Source organism: Oryctolagus cuniculus, chromosome 4 (assembly GCF_964237555.1).
Source record: "Oryctolagus cuniculus chromosome 4, mOryCun1.1, whole genome shotgun sequence".
Lineage (NCBI taxonomy): Eukaryota > Metazoa > Chordata > Mammalia > Lagomorpha > Leporidae > Oryctolagus > Oryctolagus cuniculus.
The window spans coordinates 34660125-34678987 of NC_091435.1; the positions used below are offsets into that span (position 1 = coordinate 34660125).

Consider the following 18863-nt stretch of genomic DNA (forward strand, 5'->3'; position numbering starts at 1 on the left):
CATGGTGTTGCAGTTCTCTAAGGAAATGACATAAAAGAGAGCTTTTATTGAAGTTCAATCCTTCATTCTTCAGTCTTGGCTTCTATATGTGCTTCTAGAAACAAATTTTGCTTCTATCTGTAAGGATGTATTTCAGTAAAAAATTTTGGTACTCAAATATGGACGGTGAAATACAAGAGTACTTCAAAAAGTCCATGGATAGTGGAACTGGAACATAATTTTATTTTGGTGCAAAATTTTAAAATCCAATCATAGATTCTTTGTAATGTACATTTTCTACAAACGCCTTGAAGATCTGTTATACATGAATTTCAAAAAATAGTGGCTTTGAGCTTACCACCTACTATTTTTTGCTATTTAATATTTGTGCATTCTTTTTCTTGTTGGAAAATAAGTTTTTCAATAAACTATTGTAGTTGAACATACATGTGTCACCAACTCTGTCATTTAAACTAATACCTAGAGGATATCTTAGAGAAGAAACTCAAACATTCTCAAATGAAACCATAGTTTATATATTGTAGATAATGTCCATAGATTGAAAAACACATCATAGGATGCTACTATTTTGTGTTGATTTTGAAACTCAGATTTCCCAAATTGAAAAATAACAACATTGGGGTGCTTAAATTGCTAGAGACTTGTAAGTGGTTAAAAAAAAAGGAGTTAAATGATCAAACCAAGCTGGCTCTGTATTGCATAGAGCACTCACAAATGGGTATTTGTGCTGATAGGTGCACTGGGAGTTGTGCATTCACCATAGAGAGTGTTCCCTCCATAAAATCTGGACGGACTTTGATTGCGCATCCTTGTAAGTAACGTGTTACTACTGAAGGAATTCCTCAGGGCATTCATGTTGAACCTGGAAGCGGAGAGTAAGCATGGTCTTCTTCCACACCTGCACACACAAAATCTAGAAATAGGAGAGATGTTCAAAATGTCCACAGAAAATGCATATTATTAATAAACTATGCACGTATTTGAAATATTTTGCACCAAAACAAACTTATTTTTGATTCTATTTTCTACAAACTTTTTGAATTATCCTCGTATACAGCAACAGCTTTCCTAGAAAAAAAATTGTTTTAAATGCTTACAAACTATCTAGAAAGTCATGTATTTGTTTATCCTTGTCATTTAATATCATAAATCGGAGGTGAAACAGAATAAAATAGACAAGTCTGATTCTCCTTCACCCTTCAGATGATAGTAAATCTTTGAGGAGCAGATGAGGTTGATGGTGATAATGATGATGTGATGATGAAAGGATGGAAGTTTTATTGAGTGTTTGCTATGAATCAGTACCATTCCAAATTATTTAGTTATTGATTCATTTAATCTTCCCAGCAGTTCTGTATATCCCTACTTTACACCTGAGAACATTGACACACAGTGCTTAGATTGTGTAAGATCACACAGTAAATAGATAGAGGATTTTGGTTTCTGTGTTGTAATGGAATACCATGGAACCCAGTTGAACAGGTTGCAAAATGAGTTGTAGGGTAATCAAATCAGGTATGGAAATTTACAATTCTGAATTATGGTGGTATTGGAAAATCCCCATTACAAATATACATGGCTTGAAAGAGGCAAAGCTAAAATAGAAGTGATTTACTGGCCATTTTTAACAATTTAATTTCTTCATTTTCAAATTTAGTGATTAGAACAAAAGTAAAGAAATGCCATAAATTATTTCTAAAAATTTTTAAAAACAAAATTATATAAAACACATGTAAAAGAGAGAAGATTGTTTATATGATCTTAGATATAAACTGAAAAGTAAAAGATTCAGGGAAGTCGCACTTCTCAGATTTATTAGTTGATCTCTAACATTGTTTACTTTTGATCAGTCCATCCCCAGCTGCTCTTATTCCACATCAAACTGGTTTTGCACAACTGGTATTTCACAGGAACTTCTAGATTATTTTCTTCTGTTTTTGTACATTTGAAGAAAAGTTGTTGTCATTTCTATCCAGATTCATTAAACTCTGCTCAGGTTTATTCCGAGCCAGCAGAATATTACCTGTATAATTTTTATTATACATGCAATATACAATTTACATATATGTAATATAATGTAAATATTTTATATATGTTTTCCCCTGTTTTGGAAGCAGGCTGTCTGCTTGGAAGAGAAGTGTCCATCAGTTTCTCAAGTTGGTCCTTCTAGGAGATTGTATGATATTTTAGTTTGTTTTCCTCCTCCTCATTTTTTTTTAAGATTTATTTATTTATTTGAAAGACTTAGAGAGAGATATCTTTCTTCTACTTGTTCACTCCTCAAATGGTTGCAGTGGTTAGGGCTGGGCTTGGCCAAAACTAGGAGCCTGGAACTTCATTCCCCACAAGGGAAGTAGGGACCCAAATTATTGGACCATTTTCTGCAGCTTTTCCCAGGCCATTAGCAGGGAATGGATTGGAAGTGCAACAGCCGGGACTTGAACCGGCGCCCACATAGGATGCCAGTGTCACAGGCTGCAGCTTTACCCGCTATGCTGCAATGTCACTAGCCGCATATCTTTTTCCCATCTTCAATCACCATTCACAATCTTATACAATCAGTCTTTTTTTTTTTTTTTGAAGACTTATTTATTTATTTGATAGCTAGAATTATGGGGAGGGGTAAGGTGTGGTGGAGAGGAAGAGAGAGAGAGAGGGAGACCTTTTATCTGCTGATTCATTCCCCTAAAATGATCACTACAGCTAGAGCTAAGACAGGGTGAAGCTAGGAACTAAGAGCTTCATCCAGGCCTCCCACATGGGTGTCGGGTCCAAGTACTTGGGCCATCTTCTGTTAGTTTCCCAGGGACATTAGCAAAGAGCTGGATAGGAAATAGTGTAGCTGGGACTCAATCCAGAGATCGTATTAGAATCCAGCACTGCAGTACTGACTCCTAGAACCAAAGCTCAATACTATGGTTGTTCGTGGTTCATAGTCAATATGGCTTTTCTCTCTTTGTCCCTTTATTGCTGCTGCTTTGTTGTTTTTCTTAGTCATTGTAGTACTTCCGACTATGAAATAAATGGAGAGTGTAATTAACATATTCCAGCATTTTAAAAATTAAAATGGCATACAAGGCAGACTATTTACTTCAGGTATATCACTGTATAAAAATCCTCTTATCCCTTTTCTCTCAAAATACCTTGAATAATTAGGAAAGAGTCTAGAATGATGATTGCCTATTTGACTCCTTAAAGACTGAATTTGGTCACTTAATCAGATGGAACTGGAATGAGACATCATTAAATAATTATTGTAACTCAAAAACCAATTTCTTCTAATGTGCTGCAGAAGCTGCATCTATATTATCCGGTTCATTCTTGTGTCCCTATGGCATAAAAGAAGGGCATGCATCATGTTATCCACATTTTCCAGCTGAAAAACTTGAGAGAAGGAAATGGAAGCACTTGCCTTTGATTACCCACCATGAGAGAGGCAGGAGTAGTTGAGGATGCTCTGTCTGCTGCCAGCGCTCCTTTCTATCCATTAGTTCCCAACTCCTTATTCCTTAAGGTGTAGGCCATTAGGGGATTGATCTCATGGGGAGAATAACATCTCTTTTAAGATTGGATGTCTCTTACAAGTTTATGTGCTTTGATATAATTTTAATAAGTATATCATTGCCTGCTTTTCATTATGAGAGATGATGTAAAAGTGAAAAAATACACTTACAGAAATGAAATGAAAATAATAAATAAAGCCCTCTTCCACTTCCATTATTCTAAGTCATGCTCCTTGAGACTTCAATCTCAATATGATGTTAATAGAACCATTAGATATGATTCATACCATACATAAGACACTTCTATTGACAATTCCATCTTGACCAGGGGTCAATGGATCCATTACAATGCAAATCTTACTGTATACTTTCCATCTAAATCAAAAGAATTTGGGCTTGTGTCCACTCCAATATGTTTCACAAACCAGAGTCCAATCTCAGATGTGAAGTACACATCTGTGTTTCTCATACTAAATCATGACTGTGCCTACTTGCTCTCAATTTAAAAGGTAATTAATTAAGTTTTACATCGACAGACTACTTAGGAGTGTTTAAAGAAATACATAGGGTTATGGGGATCCAAGTCTGCACTTTAAATACATACTAATGTGTAAGAAACATTCCTCTGAGGATTTTTCTCTCAAATATTCTTGATACATGTGGTTGGTTCCTATATATATGAGAGTACTTCGAAAGTCTTATGGAAAAATAAATTTAAAAGATAGGTTTATTTTTGTGCAAGATACTTTGAAATCACGCATAGGAGGGATCTCTAAAAGTTCATGGAAATGTGTATTATGAAAACAAAATAGATGTCCAAAATTTTTTCACCCCCCAAAAAGCTTACTTTTCCATTTTCCCACAAACTTATTGAAATACACTCAAATGTGTTACATATGTAGGATCAGGAAAGTTTCCAAAAAGATATCCAACCCAGCTTTTTAATCTGTAAGAAAAACTCATTTTTCAACCTGTTTTTCAGGTGAGCTGAACAATACCTCATTAGGCACAAGAATTTCTTATAATGTCCGGTGTTCCCCCCAAGCTATTTATTTCTAAGCACTTCTATCTTTGTCTCTTTTGCCCAGGTCTCCTGGGGGTCCCTCAGAGTCCTTCTGTATTTAGCACTCGCCAGCACATGCGAGTTGAGAGCAATCCTTGGTGTGGGCAATCACTCAGCCTGCTCCTGGCTGCACCCAAGCTCCTGGGTTCTCCTGACATCCAGGATTCTCTTTGTTTTTCTTGCCTGTATTATTTTTCTTCCTGAAGTGTGCTGCTGCTTTTCTCCTTTTTTGTAGCCTTCAGAAAGAAGCGCTGCTCACACAGGCTTCCAGTGTTTGGGCAGATCTGTTTCCTAGGACTGCTGACTCTGCAGCACCCTCTGATCACACAGCTCTTCCCACCTTCCTTCCTCGCAAAGTTGGGTGAAGTGAACAGTGGACCCTTCAGAGCTCTGTAGAAATTCCCCTTCTGTCTGTTCACACTGTGTGATCTTAGGCACATACCTTGGTCTTTTGTAATCTTTAATTTTGGCATCTATAAACTAATGATAGTGGTTACCCACATCAGATGATTGTTGCAAGAAAGAAAGTAAATATTTTACATGAGGATTACAATGTCTGGCCTAAATTGCCTTCCAAACATTTTATTGCCTTACCCTCACTTCACTTTCTTTTCCATTTTTCCCCTCATGGCCTGTTTTTGTGGGAAAAAGGTTGATTTTTCCTGTGTACTGCCACTGATCACATGGCTGCAAAATGCCAAACATTTCCAGTGTTTATTCTGTTTCAGAAGTTTTTGTTTATTCTGGGGAACCAAGAGCTGTGTATTTTTAAAAATCTTTTATGAAAAAGATACTCTGATTCACAAATCTTTAACATTTTGTGCAAAAAAAAAACCCACTGAAACATAAAAATTTGTAGATCATACAGCAATAATGAATTCATACAAGAAGCATCTTGGTTGAGATCTATTTTATAAATACTGCTTCAAATATGCCCAGACTACCAACATCAGAGAACCCCTCTAGGTATAAAAGGTAGTCTGAAATACTAGTTTCTGTGGCAGGCATCAGTGGGTGGCCATCACCAGGAGGGCGTCAAGGTCCAGTGGGTTAAGATGCCACTTGGGATTCCTAAATATTTCCACATCTCATGGTGGAGTACCTGGTCTGATTGCTGGTTACTCCATGCTTCCAATCCAGCATTTCTGTTCATGTTGCTGGGATGATGGCTCAAGTTCTCAGGTCCCTAAAATCTATATGGGAGACTCAGATGGTGTTCTTGGCTCCTTGAACCTGGCCTAGCCCTAGCTATGATAGTTTTTTTTGGGGCTGAATCAATGGATGAAGGATATCTCTCTGTCTCTCCCTCTCTGTCGTTCTAATTGTAAACAAATAAATCTTAAAAAAGTTCCTTTAGTGAGGATAATCTTAATTTGGAAATGGATAACATCTAAAAATGCAGATTACAATGTGCTAGAAAAAATTTCCTTAGCAATCCAGCTATTGGATATCACAGGGAAACTCAGCAGAAAGAAGTGATAAATTAATAAGATCAAATGTTTCATGTTCCCAGGTTAAGTTTCTCATAGGCATTCTGACCTGCTTCACGTGCCCCTCAGCTACCATCTAGAATAGCTTCTGTTAGTCCAGAAAAGGCAAATGTATATTTGCAAGAGTTAGAGTGTTTATTAGTGTGTTGACTTGAGTATGGCAGGAAATTCTAGTGTGGAAAGGATGGGTCGCTGTATGGGGCAGAAGTGAACAAGAATAAATAAAACAGTTTATTTGTAAGTGGGGCTGATCCCTCTTGCTCATGCATTAGTGCTCAGCTACAGGAGAGTAGTAATTTATTGATGCAGATGGCTATGTAAAGTGCATGCAATTTGTGAGGGGGCTTGACCCTTGACTGATGGGCCATATGTTGTAAAGCCCTAGGGGCGTCATTTGCCTCAGCTCTCTTCCTCTCTCTGTCTCTGCACCCATGGTCCTTGTTCAATCACCACATATTGAACTATAGACTTACTAACTCCCCCAATAAATCTCCAACTAATGGTTCAAAAAGGCCATAACTTAACCCTTTCTACATAACAGAGCACATTATTTTGCATCATGATCACACTTGGTGAAATAAAAGATAAATATTATATGACCTGCCTAGAATAGGAAAGAAAATTGTTGTAAAATGCCATTCCCTTCTGGGTATTCACCGTGTGTGCATGCTGTAGAATTGCTTGGAGCTTACTGAATTCTATTGTTGTTATTGTACCATGTTATAATTACAGTTTAACTGTTGTAATTCTTAAATACTATTAATATACCACACTAGAGAAACATTTAATGTTTTTTAATTAGCTTCTTTTGTCTAGGTCTTCTTTTTTTTCTAATAAAATATGAAACATGTGCTTAATGAAAAATGCATGTATTTTAATTTTCATGTAGTGTCAGGTTTTAAAATATCATCAGGCATTTTTATGGAATCTCAGGAAAAAACCACTAGTGGATATTTGAAATCCTTAGTGTGCTTTGATTTTTCAACAGTCATTGCCAGTAAAAAGACTTCATACCATGAAATTTTCAATTATTACCTACAGCACTGGGATTTCCTTTTCATGTAAATTATTATTATTTCCTTATAATGTAGGATTTCCTTATAATGTGGACTTCCTGGGTCCTATATGCTACCTGAAAAAGACCTTACAAGACTAAGCCTAGATAAATTTCTACCTTTTAGCTTGTGTTATCTGTTCTTTCTCTTTAAATAGAGAAAAACTGAAGAAATGATACTCTTCAATGCTAGGTAGATAGCACAGGTTCCTCAATATTAGGAAAAACGGTCATTTCTTACATACTCTTTTCAATCACTTGCGAAGGGAGGATAGGCTGTCTTTCCTGGATAGACGGCAGGCAAGAAAGGTCTCCTTTGCTCGCCTAAAGTCTCAAGTCACATTTTCATATTCACTATCTATTTTCTCTTCTGGTCACAGCGCTTGGTAGATTTGACCATGACTAATAGCCTGAAAGTGTCTAGAAAGTGTGGAAAGAGCCCCATGCACTTGGCTGGCCCTTTGACTTCTCCCAGGGCACAGGCCATGTATAAAGCTAGTAAAAGATATGAGTATACCTGGCTATATTTTGTGCTTGTAATAATAGACCTTCCCATAAAACAGTTCATCTTCTGGATAGATTAGTATGATAGTGTTCATGATACGTGCATGACATGTTTTATATAATAGCTCTGACTGTCATATAGGTTAATATATAATGTTTCATGTTAACCAGATATGGTTTCATTTCTTCTATTAATATTTTAAAAAGTTTTATAATTTTCCCTATTCCAACTAATGAACAATTTTTCTCACATGCCTCTGGAAATCCAGCTCCCTGAGTCAATTAAAAGGAAGATGAGAGGAAAGTTGACTCTCACTTAGACACACGCTGTGTTAGAATTTTTCATGTTTGAGTCACTGATCTTATCAACGTGGACAACTGATGTAGAAAAAATATTAAAATATTCAGAGAAGTCATTGTCTTCCGTCTTAAGCCCGGTAGACTTAGCACATACAGTGCAGCAGGAAGTAAATCAGCATAAAGAAGCTATGCATCTACAATTGAATTTCAATAATTTAAACATAAATCCTTTCGTCTTGGATACATCTTTTCACACATGGACTTTTCTTTTGCATCTTGGCACTCCTAGCATTCATTTAACATTCATCTGTAAGTCACAAGTTAAAAAAAAAATGCACAGAAACTTCTAATAAGCAATTCTTTGAGGTTATTCTATATTTTTCAGAGGGTCCAAGGAAATCATGGATGGCAAGAAATTTCCCAAGACGGGAGTCAATCTGTCTGGCTAGAGAAGGAACCAACATTTAAAGCATAAACTGCCAACTGTCCTACATGTAGAATGTGTATGGGATGACTGTATATTATATACATTTCTGAGACCTGGAGCAAGCAGGGATGAGTTGCTGATATTCTGATTCTGGCTTATCATGAAAAAGTCTTGTTTTCAGAAAATATGTTGAGAGAATGTTTTCCAGAATGGTGCAGTTTATCCTTAATTATAATTTCACAGCTAGAATTCATTGTTTCTTTGAAAAATAAACTGCATGGCAAATTCTAGTAATTTTTGGTTTTAAAATTTTAAGCCCCTTAATTAAGATTTGAACTTGATAGCCAGTCACACATGAAACATTTCCACATAGAAAATTATGGGGCAAGTTGAATGTGTCAACTGGAGTTGGTGCGAATGAAGATGAAGGCAGCAGTTGCACTCATTTCTCCTGTGCTTCAGAGTTCTTCACTTAGGTAATATAGCCATAATAGCAATTCTTTCCAAGTAGTGAATAGGCTAACACTTTCACTTGATCTTAGCCAAAAGGCCGAGAAGCGATAGACTAACATTTTCTTTAAGACCATTCTAGTAGGCTCAAATAAATAACATTTCTTAAACTTTCTTGGCTCCCATTAAGTAGGTCTGTGGCTGTTAGCTTCATTTTTTTTTTTTTTAATTTTTATTTTTGATGAGCCGGACACAGAGAGAGGGAGTGACTTCTATAGAGATCTTCTACTTATAGGTTCACTCCCCAAATGCCTGCAATAGCCATGACTATGCCAGGCCCAACATTTTGTGTGTAAACAGTGTGCATTATGGTAATTATTTAATATCTTTTGTTTCTTATATATAATAACCCAACAAATGTTTATTGAGAACCTGTTCTGTTTTAGGTGCTGGAATGAGAACATTGAACACAATTATTTCCTCTGACATAATAAAATTTGTAGTGTAAACTACAGTGATATTTACCTGAATATTTTCAGTGTTTCTGTAAAAGTTTCTAAAAATTCTATAGGTAGAGTATCTCTAGAAAAAGAAAATTGCTGGTGAATAATGATAGAAGAGCATACTATTTTTGTGGGGGTGAAATATTTATGTTGTTGTATTTGGCGTTTTGTGATCTTTTAAAATCATGGCCACACGTCCTGACAGAAGTGAATTTGTCAAGCATTAACGTTGTATGTAGAAGTAACAGCTGAAAAGATTAAGAAAGTATCAGCACTGAGTGACTGAGTGAGCATAAACTGTGATTAGATCCTCCGCCGTGTTCTATTCTTAGCTAATCACTCGCTACAAAATCACATCCATAATTTTTAGTGACATTTTCATTGTCCTTATACAAAGGATAGTAAAATAGAAGAAAATAAAATCCTAAGTGAAAAAAATCCAACCCCTCCTCAGTTGTGCTCGGGTCTTCTTTGGTTTTTCATTTTGGTTACCCTAATTACATATTAGCATAGAACTGCCTTGTAGCAAAATTAGATGCCCCCGTGGGCCCTGACTACTTTTTCCATGTTTCGTCATTTTCAGAATCTTGTCTTATGGTTAGCCAGCAGCTCTTCTAATCAAATTGATACAGAGAGAAGGTGCACAGACTGTTTTTAGCATGCTTCTGTGAGTGCGAGAGAGTAGCTGGGAATTTCTTTGCCTGCTACATGAATATCCTCTCCAGCATAGTGGACAAAGAAGCACTTAATGTCCAGCTTTTCATTTTGGTGAGCAACGCTGTGAACAGTGTAGGTGGCTATAGCGACACATCATGTAAGTGAAAACATTTCTTTTATTTCCCCTTCAACCTTCTCTTTGGTCACTTTAAAGCAACAAGATGGAGAATAATAGAAATGGATGCTCTAAGGCAATGACCTAGTTTAAAAGACTCTGAAAAGGAACCAAAGATTTTATAATTAAAATGTAAAGTTGTTAGTGATGGGGAAAGTTTTATAAAAGAAGAGTTCGCAAGTTAATGTAAAAGTAGTAGCAATCTCCAACAGTGACTATTTATTGAAACTGTATGCATATATTTATCATAGTTATCATAGTGATAAATGTGCCTTATATTTGTAAAAATGCATTTCCAATTAAGTTATAAGTTTTTGCAAGCTGGAAATATAAATTATACGTAGGGGTGTGTATGTGTGTGTAAAGTTTTGAGAGGTAGATATACACCCAGGGAGAGAGGGAGAGGGAGAGGGAGAGGGAGAGGGAGAGGGAGAGGGAGAGGGAGAACGAGCCATTTATCGACTTGTTCACTCTCCAAATGCATCCAATGGCTGCAGCTAGTCTGGAATGAAGTTGAGAGCTGGGAACTAAAACCAGGTCTTTCGCATGGGTGATAGGAACCCAGTTAGTTAAACCATCACTGTTGCCTCCCAGGGTCTGGATTAGTAGGAAGCCAGGGTCAGGTACTGAATCCAGGTAATGAATTTAAACATTCTAATGTAGGATATGGGGATCTTCACTGCTAGGCTAACAGCCCCAATAGGGAAATTTTGAAGTCTTTTCCTGTAGGTAGAAGGTGTCTTTGAATGGCTTTTCAGAAATAATCAATCATAGATCTTTACTGAAGTTCCAGAATCTTCACTAGCTACAGCTGAAGAGTGGTTATGAATCTGAATCTTAGATACAGAAAGATAAAAAGAAACCTGGCAGTTATATTAAGCTGTTACCAAAGTGTGGATAATACGGTGCATGAAATTATAGCAAATAATATAATTTTCTCTTGGTTGTTTGGCTGTTCTTTTTCTATTTATTGTTTCTATTCTTGTTCAGGCTTTTCTGCCAGTTTTTAATCTGCCCTAACAGTGTTTATATCTATTCTTACATAAGTCTTTTTTTCCAGATTTCTACTGTTATTTGCTGTGGCTGTTTTGTCTAAAATCCTCAATGTGGGCATAGAACAGACTTTCTGTAGGACATAATGTTTAACTTACTTTTCTTCATAAATGTGTATGGCTGCCTAATGGAAAATTTTTAATACATGATTGGGAAACAGCAAAGTAAATTATCTTTCTCAATAAAGCATAATAAAAATTTCAAGGTAAATTTTTTGAGATTTATTTATTTGTTTGAAAGAGTTACAACAGAGAGAGGAAAAGACTTGAGAGAGATGTCTTCCATCCATTGGTTCACTCCCCCCAAGTGGCCCCAATGAGACTAAGCAAGGTTGAAGCCAATAGCCAGGAGCTTCATCCAGGTCTCCCTTGTGGGTGGCAGAGGCCCAAACACTTGAGCCATCTTCCACTGCTTTTTCAAGAGCATGAGCAGGGAGCTGGGTCAGAAATGGCAAATCTGTTACCTGAACCAGTGCCCATGTAGGATGCTAGCATGGCAGGCAGCAACTTAAGCTGCTGTGCTATAATGGTGTCCCATAGATAGTTCTTTACTGAATGAAACAATTCTTCATTAAAATAACAAGCACAATTAGGAAGTAATATTATCTAATGATTTAAGGCATGTGAAGTGCAGTATCATTGGTGGTATATAAAAATTCATCTCAGTATGCCAGAATAATGGTTCAGATTTATCTTTCTACCTTATACAACTAGAAAATCAGACAAAATACATGTGAGAGCATGGTTTTTAAGCAGTGAATAGCAGGAAGTTCAAGGCAGTAATTTGTGAGAACAGGTAAACAAAATACATGAGTCTCAACATTTGGTTCAGCATTCTTCTCAGAGATGTTCCAATCTGTTCTGTAAGAAGGCTGAGACTAAATTGAGCCTGCTGGCCCCATAGTGTGGACAGACTGGCTAGTATATCAAGAATGTGCAGGGTAAGCACTGGAGAAGAAGATGGAGAGAGGGAGAGAAAGAAGGAGCGAGAATGAATGAATGATAGAGTTCTCTGGAGACCTGCAGAGAGACCACTCAAGTCTTGAGCTGAGTATTGATCAGTTTACAAGGCAAGCAAACTACCCAAAGCTAGAATATCAATGCTCACACAGGGCTGAAGAGAGTTCATATTCCCATCCATGAAGAGAATCCTTAGAAAGCTGTAGAAAGCTTGTTAATGGAGCTAAGTTAGCCCACACTAACAACTGTTTTAGATTTGCTCTAACAGTTTAGAAGCACACCTCAAAAGGATATAGGAGATTCTCTGCCATTTAACTATCAGCACAATAACGTGCAGTGTTAGTTCAAGAAATGCAATGAAACTTTAGCAGTATGCAATGTAAGTTCATAATGATCATCAGTCCATCAAGAATTATCTGACCTGATAAGTAAAACAGAAAATATGAACAATATCCAGGATAAATATGACTCATTAGAAATAATAGTAGAGATAGCACAGCTGATGGAACTAACAGGTGATTGAAGCAGTTATTGTAAACAGACTCCATATCTTCAGAAAGGTAAGAAACACATAAGCATGATGAGGAAATTCTTGAAACGTATAAAAAGTCATGCCTGTTAGGAAAAATATATCTGACCTGAAAAGTACACTGAATGAGGTTACAGCAGATTAGACAAAGAAGAAGAAAAAATCAGCAAATAGAAACACCTGGCATATGAAAATATCCAGAATTAACCATAGAAAGAAAATACTGGAATAAATGAAAAATGAACAGGTCATTTGATAGTAGGAAAATATCAAGTAATCTAACATACGGATATGTAACTAGAGTCCAACATGTATGTGCAGTTGGAGTCTCAGAAGTAGAGGAGAGAGAACAGAACACATATTTGAGAAAGTAGCTGGAAAATATCCTAATTTAATGAAAACCAGAAACTAACAAACTGAAGGGAATTCAACAAACCTAAAACACAGTAGAACCAAAAGGAATTATGGCAAGCCACTTATGCATAATCAGATTGTAGCAAATCAAGGGTGAAGACAAATATTCTTTAAAAAAAAAAACACAAAAGAATAACAATATGTAATACTTTAAAAAAAGATCATTGATAGGAATGAGAGTAAATTCTCTCTAGAAATTCTGCAAGTTATGTGATTATAGAATGACATTAAACTATTCAAACCAAGAAATAAAATCAGTGAAGGATGATATACCCAGCAATCTTTAAAAAATATAAAGATGGAGGGGCCAGCGCTGTGACGCAGCAGGTTAAAGCCTTGGCCTGAAGCGCCAGCAATCCATTTGGGTGCCGGTTCTAGTCCCGGCTGCTCCTCTTCCGTTCCAGCTCTGTGCTATGGCCTGGGATAGCAGTAGAAGATGGTCCAAGTCCTTGGGCCCCTGAATCCATGTGGGAGGCCCGGAAGAAGCTCCTGGCTCCTGGCTTTGGATCGGCACAGCAACGGCCATTGCGACCATCTGGGGAGTGAACCATGGGATGGAAGACCTCTCTCTCTCTCTCTCTTTGCCTCTCCTCTCTCTGTGTAACTCTGACTTTCAAGTAAATAAATAAATATATATATAAAAGATGGAAACACACACCTAATTTAAAATTATGTGAAAACTGTAATATAAAAATTATATGAAAACTATAATAAAATTATATGAAAACTATAATCAAGATTATGTAGTATTGATATAACTGCATAAAGATATATGAAATAGAAAAGAATCCAGTAATTTATCCATGTACATAAGGTCAGTTGCACTTATTTAAATTTATTTGAGAGGCAGAGTTAGAGAGAGAGAGAGAGAAAGCAGTCTTCCATTTGCTTGTTCACTCCCCAAATGGCCACATTGACCAGAGCTGGGCTGATCCAAAGCCAGGAACCAGGAGCTTCTTCCAGGTCTTCAACGTGGGTGCAGGGACTCAAGCACTTGGGCCATTTTCCACTGCTTTCTCTGGCCATCAGCAAGGAGCTGGATTGGAAAAGGAGCAGCTGGGACAGGAACCTGCACCTCTATGGGATGCCAGTGTGGCAAGTAGACTCTTAACCTACTACGCCAACCAGTCAATTGAGTTTTAACAAGCATGTGAAGGCAGTGAAATGCAGGAAAGAATAGTACTTTCAACAGATGGCTCTGTCATGTATGAACAAACTTAGAAACAATTGAATGAACCTTTACCATAAGTGCCATATACAAGTATTAACTGAGAATGAATCACAGATTTAAATGAAGGAGCATAGTACTCTAACTCTTCCCAGAAACATAGGGGAGAAGCAACTTTGGCATAAATGACAGTTCTTAGTAAGCCAAAAAAATATAGATTGGATTTCATCATTTAAAACTTTTTTATTCAAACAGCTATTTAAAAGAATATATCGAATAAAAGACAAATGAATGTACTTAATATGTAAAGAACTCCTATGTCTCAATAAGAAGACCTAAAATTCAATTTTTTACATTAAAAAGTAATTTGAGTAAAAACCCACCATTTCTGTACAAAAGGACAATAAATACAAGTGAATAGAAATTAAACCAAATTGATGTAGTCTCTGTTCTCACTAAATTGGCTAAAATACTGACAGTGATAAGAGTTGAAGATTTGGAGCAACTGGAACTCTGGTGCTTTGTTAATGGAAAGGCAAAATGATACAATAAGTCTGGAAATGTTCTAGTTACTTATAAAAGTTAAACGTGCCAACCATGTAATCCAACGTTCTACTGTTGATTTCTAATGGGTAGATATCTATGTGTCTATACGAATACTTGTTTGTGAACGTTACAGTAATGGTTTCAAACATCATAGTAAGAAACTAGAATTAACCCTCTGTAAATGGGTGAGAAAATAACCTGTGGCATATCTAAACAGTGAAATATACTACCTAGCAATAAAAAGAATGAATACTTGACATAGGATGATAATGTGGATGACTCTTAAAAGTGTATTACTAAATAGAGAAGCCAGACTCAAAAATAACAATGTGTGCTATGGTTTGATTTATAACTTTGTGGAAAGGTAAACTTTACTGATAGAATGGTGGCCTGTGGATTCCAGTGGCTGGGTTTATAGATTGAATTAATTGCAAAGGCCCAAGGTTGTATCATGACAGTGGTGGTGATGATTACTTGACTGTACACATTAAATGCTTAGCCAATCCCTCTTTTTATGATTTATTTATTTATTTTGAAACACAGAATACAGAGAGAGTTAGAAGGGGAAAGGGAGAGGGAGATCTTCCAACCCTGTTTCACTCGTCAAATGGCTGCAATGGCTGGAGCTGCGCCTGTCAGAAGCTAGGAGTTTCATAGGGGATACTGGCCACTGCAGCCAAAGCAGCTTTACCCACTGTGCCACAGCGTTGGCCCCTGCCAATCCGTTTTTGAGCTGATGAATTTTATTGCATAAAAATTAAATACAAAAAAGTTTCTAAACTTTTTCACTTTGATATGATTCTAAATAAGTTGACTTTTTCCCCAATTTTTCCATAAATTAAAGCTATGTTAAAAGCTTATTAATCCAGTTACCTATTGAATCATTAGTAATGCTGATATGTTCCTAGTTATCTAAAAGTTAACTCTACCTCTAGTTGCTTTGTAGGCATTTGAGTAGAATAAATGGATGTATGCATTTCTAACCAAAATAAACACTTCTCCCTTGCCCTCATCCCAAGGAACATTCATCACACAAGTGCATATAAAATATATGCATTTTATATCCAAATTTGCATATAAAGTGTTGTGGGAAAATTAGAAAGCATATGGTCTTTTTTTTCTTTTTTATTGTCTAAGAAGCACTAAAGCCAAATAACTTGGCATGATTCTTCTAGTTTGACTCTTTTTAAATGGCTTTATTGTCAAGCAGATGGGGAGTGCTAGCCACTTATTAAAATTGTACTTGTATATATTGTTAGAATGTTTTATATTTATTCCTGGAAATAAAATTTTTAGGATTAGCATTTAAGACCAACAAAACCTATCTGTCAAAGGGTTGAGTAACAACTGGACTTGTCATTTCAAAAATACTTTGAAATATGTTGCAGCATGGATTTCTGTCTAATGAATATTCTGAGATTTAGGTTCATTTTAACAATGCTTTTGGAAGGAGGTACCTTTCTCTGAAGGGAGGAGAGAACTTCCACTTTGACTATGGCCCTGTCTAAATATGATCAGAGTCGGTGAACTCAAAAGGCTTCCATAGCCTTGGCAACTCATGACAAGAGCCTAGGGTGATTACTGATGCCATAAACAAGAGTGTCAATTTGTTAAGTCAACAACAGGAGTCACTGTGCCCTCCTCATGTAGGATCTCTGTCCTTAATGTGCTGTACATTGTGATTTAATGCTATAACTAGTACTCAAACAGTATTTTTCACTTTGTGTTTCTATGTGGGTGCAAACTGTTGAAATCTTTAATTAATGTATGCTAAACTGATCTTCTGTATATAAAGAGAATTGAAAATTAATCTTGATGTGAATGGAAGAGGAAAGGGTGTGGGAAAGGGGAGGGTTGCAGGTGGGAGGGATGTTATGGGGGGGGGAAGACATTGTAATCCATAAGCTGTACTTTGGAAATTTATATTCATTAAATAAAAGTTAAAAAAATTGAAGAGGACAAAAACAAACAAACAAGCAAAAAAAAAAAAAACAATGCTTTTGAAACATCACTAGCCTCGAAAGTAAAAGAGCATCATGGACTACAGGTTGAATTACAAAAAGTAGAGAATAAGCTTTATGATGGAGCATGTCTTCCAAACTATTTTGAGAAATAGATGTGGGAAAACATTATTGTATTTTACTGTATTTTTATTTATTAACATAGAGAACAGAGTTCATGAATTTTATAGATACAGTTCCAAGAATACAATGATACTTTACTTTTCAATAAGTACTTTGTTATCTGTGTGAAGAATTGACAAATCAGAAGTTACAGTGCATAGTCTTCAAGCAACATATTTTAGATTACTGAGCGAGTTGCTAGATTGATTTAGGGCTACATGTTGCAGTCTTTGAACACTGAGAGTTAAAATATTCTATTTTAGATTAGAATTAAGAAAAGATTGATTCAGGAATAAAAACTGGATACTTGTATTTATCTCTCAGAATTTGATAAAAAAAATTTGGAGAAGTGAAGGAGGCTTTCCTTTTATACATTAAAGAAAAAAAAGTTCACCAAGACATGGCTATTATTGAACTATCTGAATTACTGCTCGATGTTTTAGATTCATCTTTCAGCAAGAAAACTGATTGTAAATCATTAGGACTCCCATGTTCCACATTGTAGTGCTCATGTTTGAATCCCGACTCCAGATCCTGACTCTGGCTTCCTGCTAATGCAGACCCTAGTAAGCAGTGGTGATGGCTCAGGTGGCTGGAGTCCTGCTCCCCACATGAGAGACCTCAATGGAGTCCCTGGCTCCTGGTTTTGGCATTAACCCCTCTCCCCTCTCCCCTCTCCTTTCCTCTCCTTTTCTCCTCTTCCCTCCTCTCCCTCTCTCAAATTAAATACATATATACATATCATGTAATTGAATATATTAATGTACTTCAGTAAATAGACATCTAGACAAAAGGCAGCCTACATACTTAATCAACTGAAAATTTGAAAACCAAACTTTTAGGCAGTTTTCAAGAAACACTGTGTTAAAAGGCAAATTTTATAAAGTTGGAACTAAACTTTTTCAATCAAAAGTGTCTTGTGTCAAAGTTTTTCTGGAAAAACTTTAATAGAACTTTAGCATCTCATAATGTCAGCTCCCTGAGAAACTTAAGTGTATGCAGAAAACCTGCCAAAACATGAGCACATTTCTGAATGATTACTTTGGGACTAAAGATACTCATCTCTCATTTCTCACCACAATATGGCTTGCTGTGGCCTATAGCATATCCTTACAATATGTGCAGCAAGTAAAGAAATAGCTTGGAAAACAAATTAACTGGCATATAAATGTAAGTAACTTCCAGTATTTAAAAAGCTCTTCTTTAGCCTGATTTATTCTTATCTTATTAAACAATAGAATTTTTCTTTCCATGGTTGCAGTATTGAAATAGTGGTTGTTAAACCATATCTCAAATAATAATAAATTGTTTTAAGGTATACATTTCAAAACAAAAATGGATATAAGAGTTTTTCTAAGGTTGTCACAGTTTGGTGTAAAATATGATGAAAAAGATGTCTTAAGATTATTTTCTCTTGAGTTCTAAATGAAATACCAGAAGCTATGTGGTGCTAGAAGGGCTGTTTAAATCATCTTTGTTCATTGAAAACTTCACCTTTGAATGAAGCTATTAAAGCAAACTGAAGCCTGTATTTCCTAAATGATGATATCCAATTGGCTTTCCTTTGTATATGGTGCTATGAAAATAGCCTATGAGACTTGCAAATATAACTGTGCAATGTTTATGCATTCAATAACTTGGATTTATTTCATAATCTATGGAGAGACTGCAGACTCTCTAACCATACTACATAAAATTTATGTATCTGCCCCTCAGCTCCTCTACTTAATGTAGTTGTAATCCTACATTTTTTGTTGTGTACCTTCGTGTTACTAGTTAATGAATTGTAAAAGACAGACAAAAACAACAATCAAATTGGAAGATTCCATTTCATTCCTGTTCTTTTTTTGTATTCTATATTGACTTTTGCTTGTCAGAGGAAACATATCTGTCTTTTTGGTCCTGGATTATTTCACTAAACATAATGGTTTCTAGTTGCATCCAT

At 36.1% G+C, this 18863-nt stretch overlaps 1 protein-coding gene across 28 annotated transcripts in view; it reads left to right on the forward strand.

The window, feature by feature from the left end:
* Window positions 1-18863, forward strand: part of ROBO2 (roundabout guidance receptor 2) — a 1427252-nt gene that overhangs the window by 1021988 nt on the left and 386401 nt on the right. Inside the window, exon 1 of one of the 28 annotated variants that reach the window (XM_070071927.1) lies at window positions 9041-10108. The exons of the other annotated variants lie outside the window; for them this stretch is intronic. Within the exon in view, the coding sequence (XP_069928028.1) occupies window positions 10003-10108 (106 nt within the window). The 5' untranslated portion in view covers window positions 9041-10002. Of the gene's footprint in view, window positions 1-9040; window positions 10109-18863 lie in introns of those variants that run through there. 28 annotated transcript variants of the gene reach the window in all.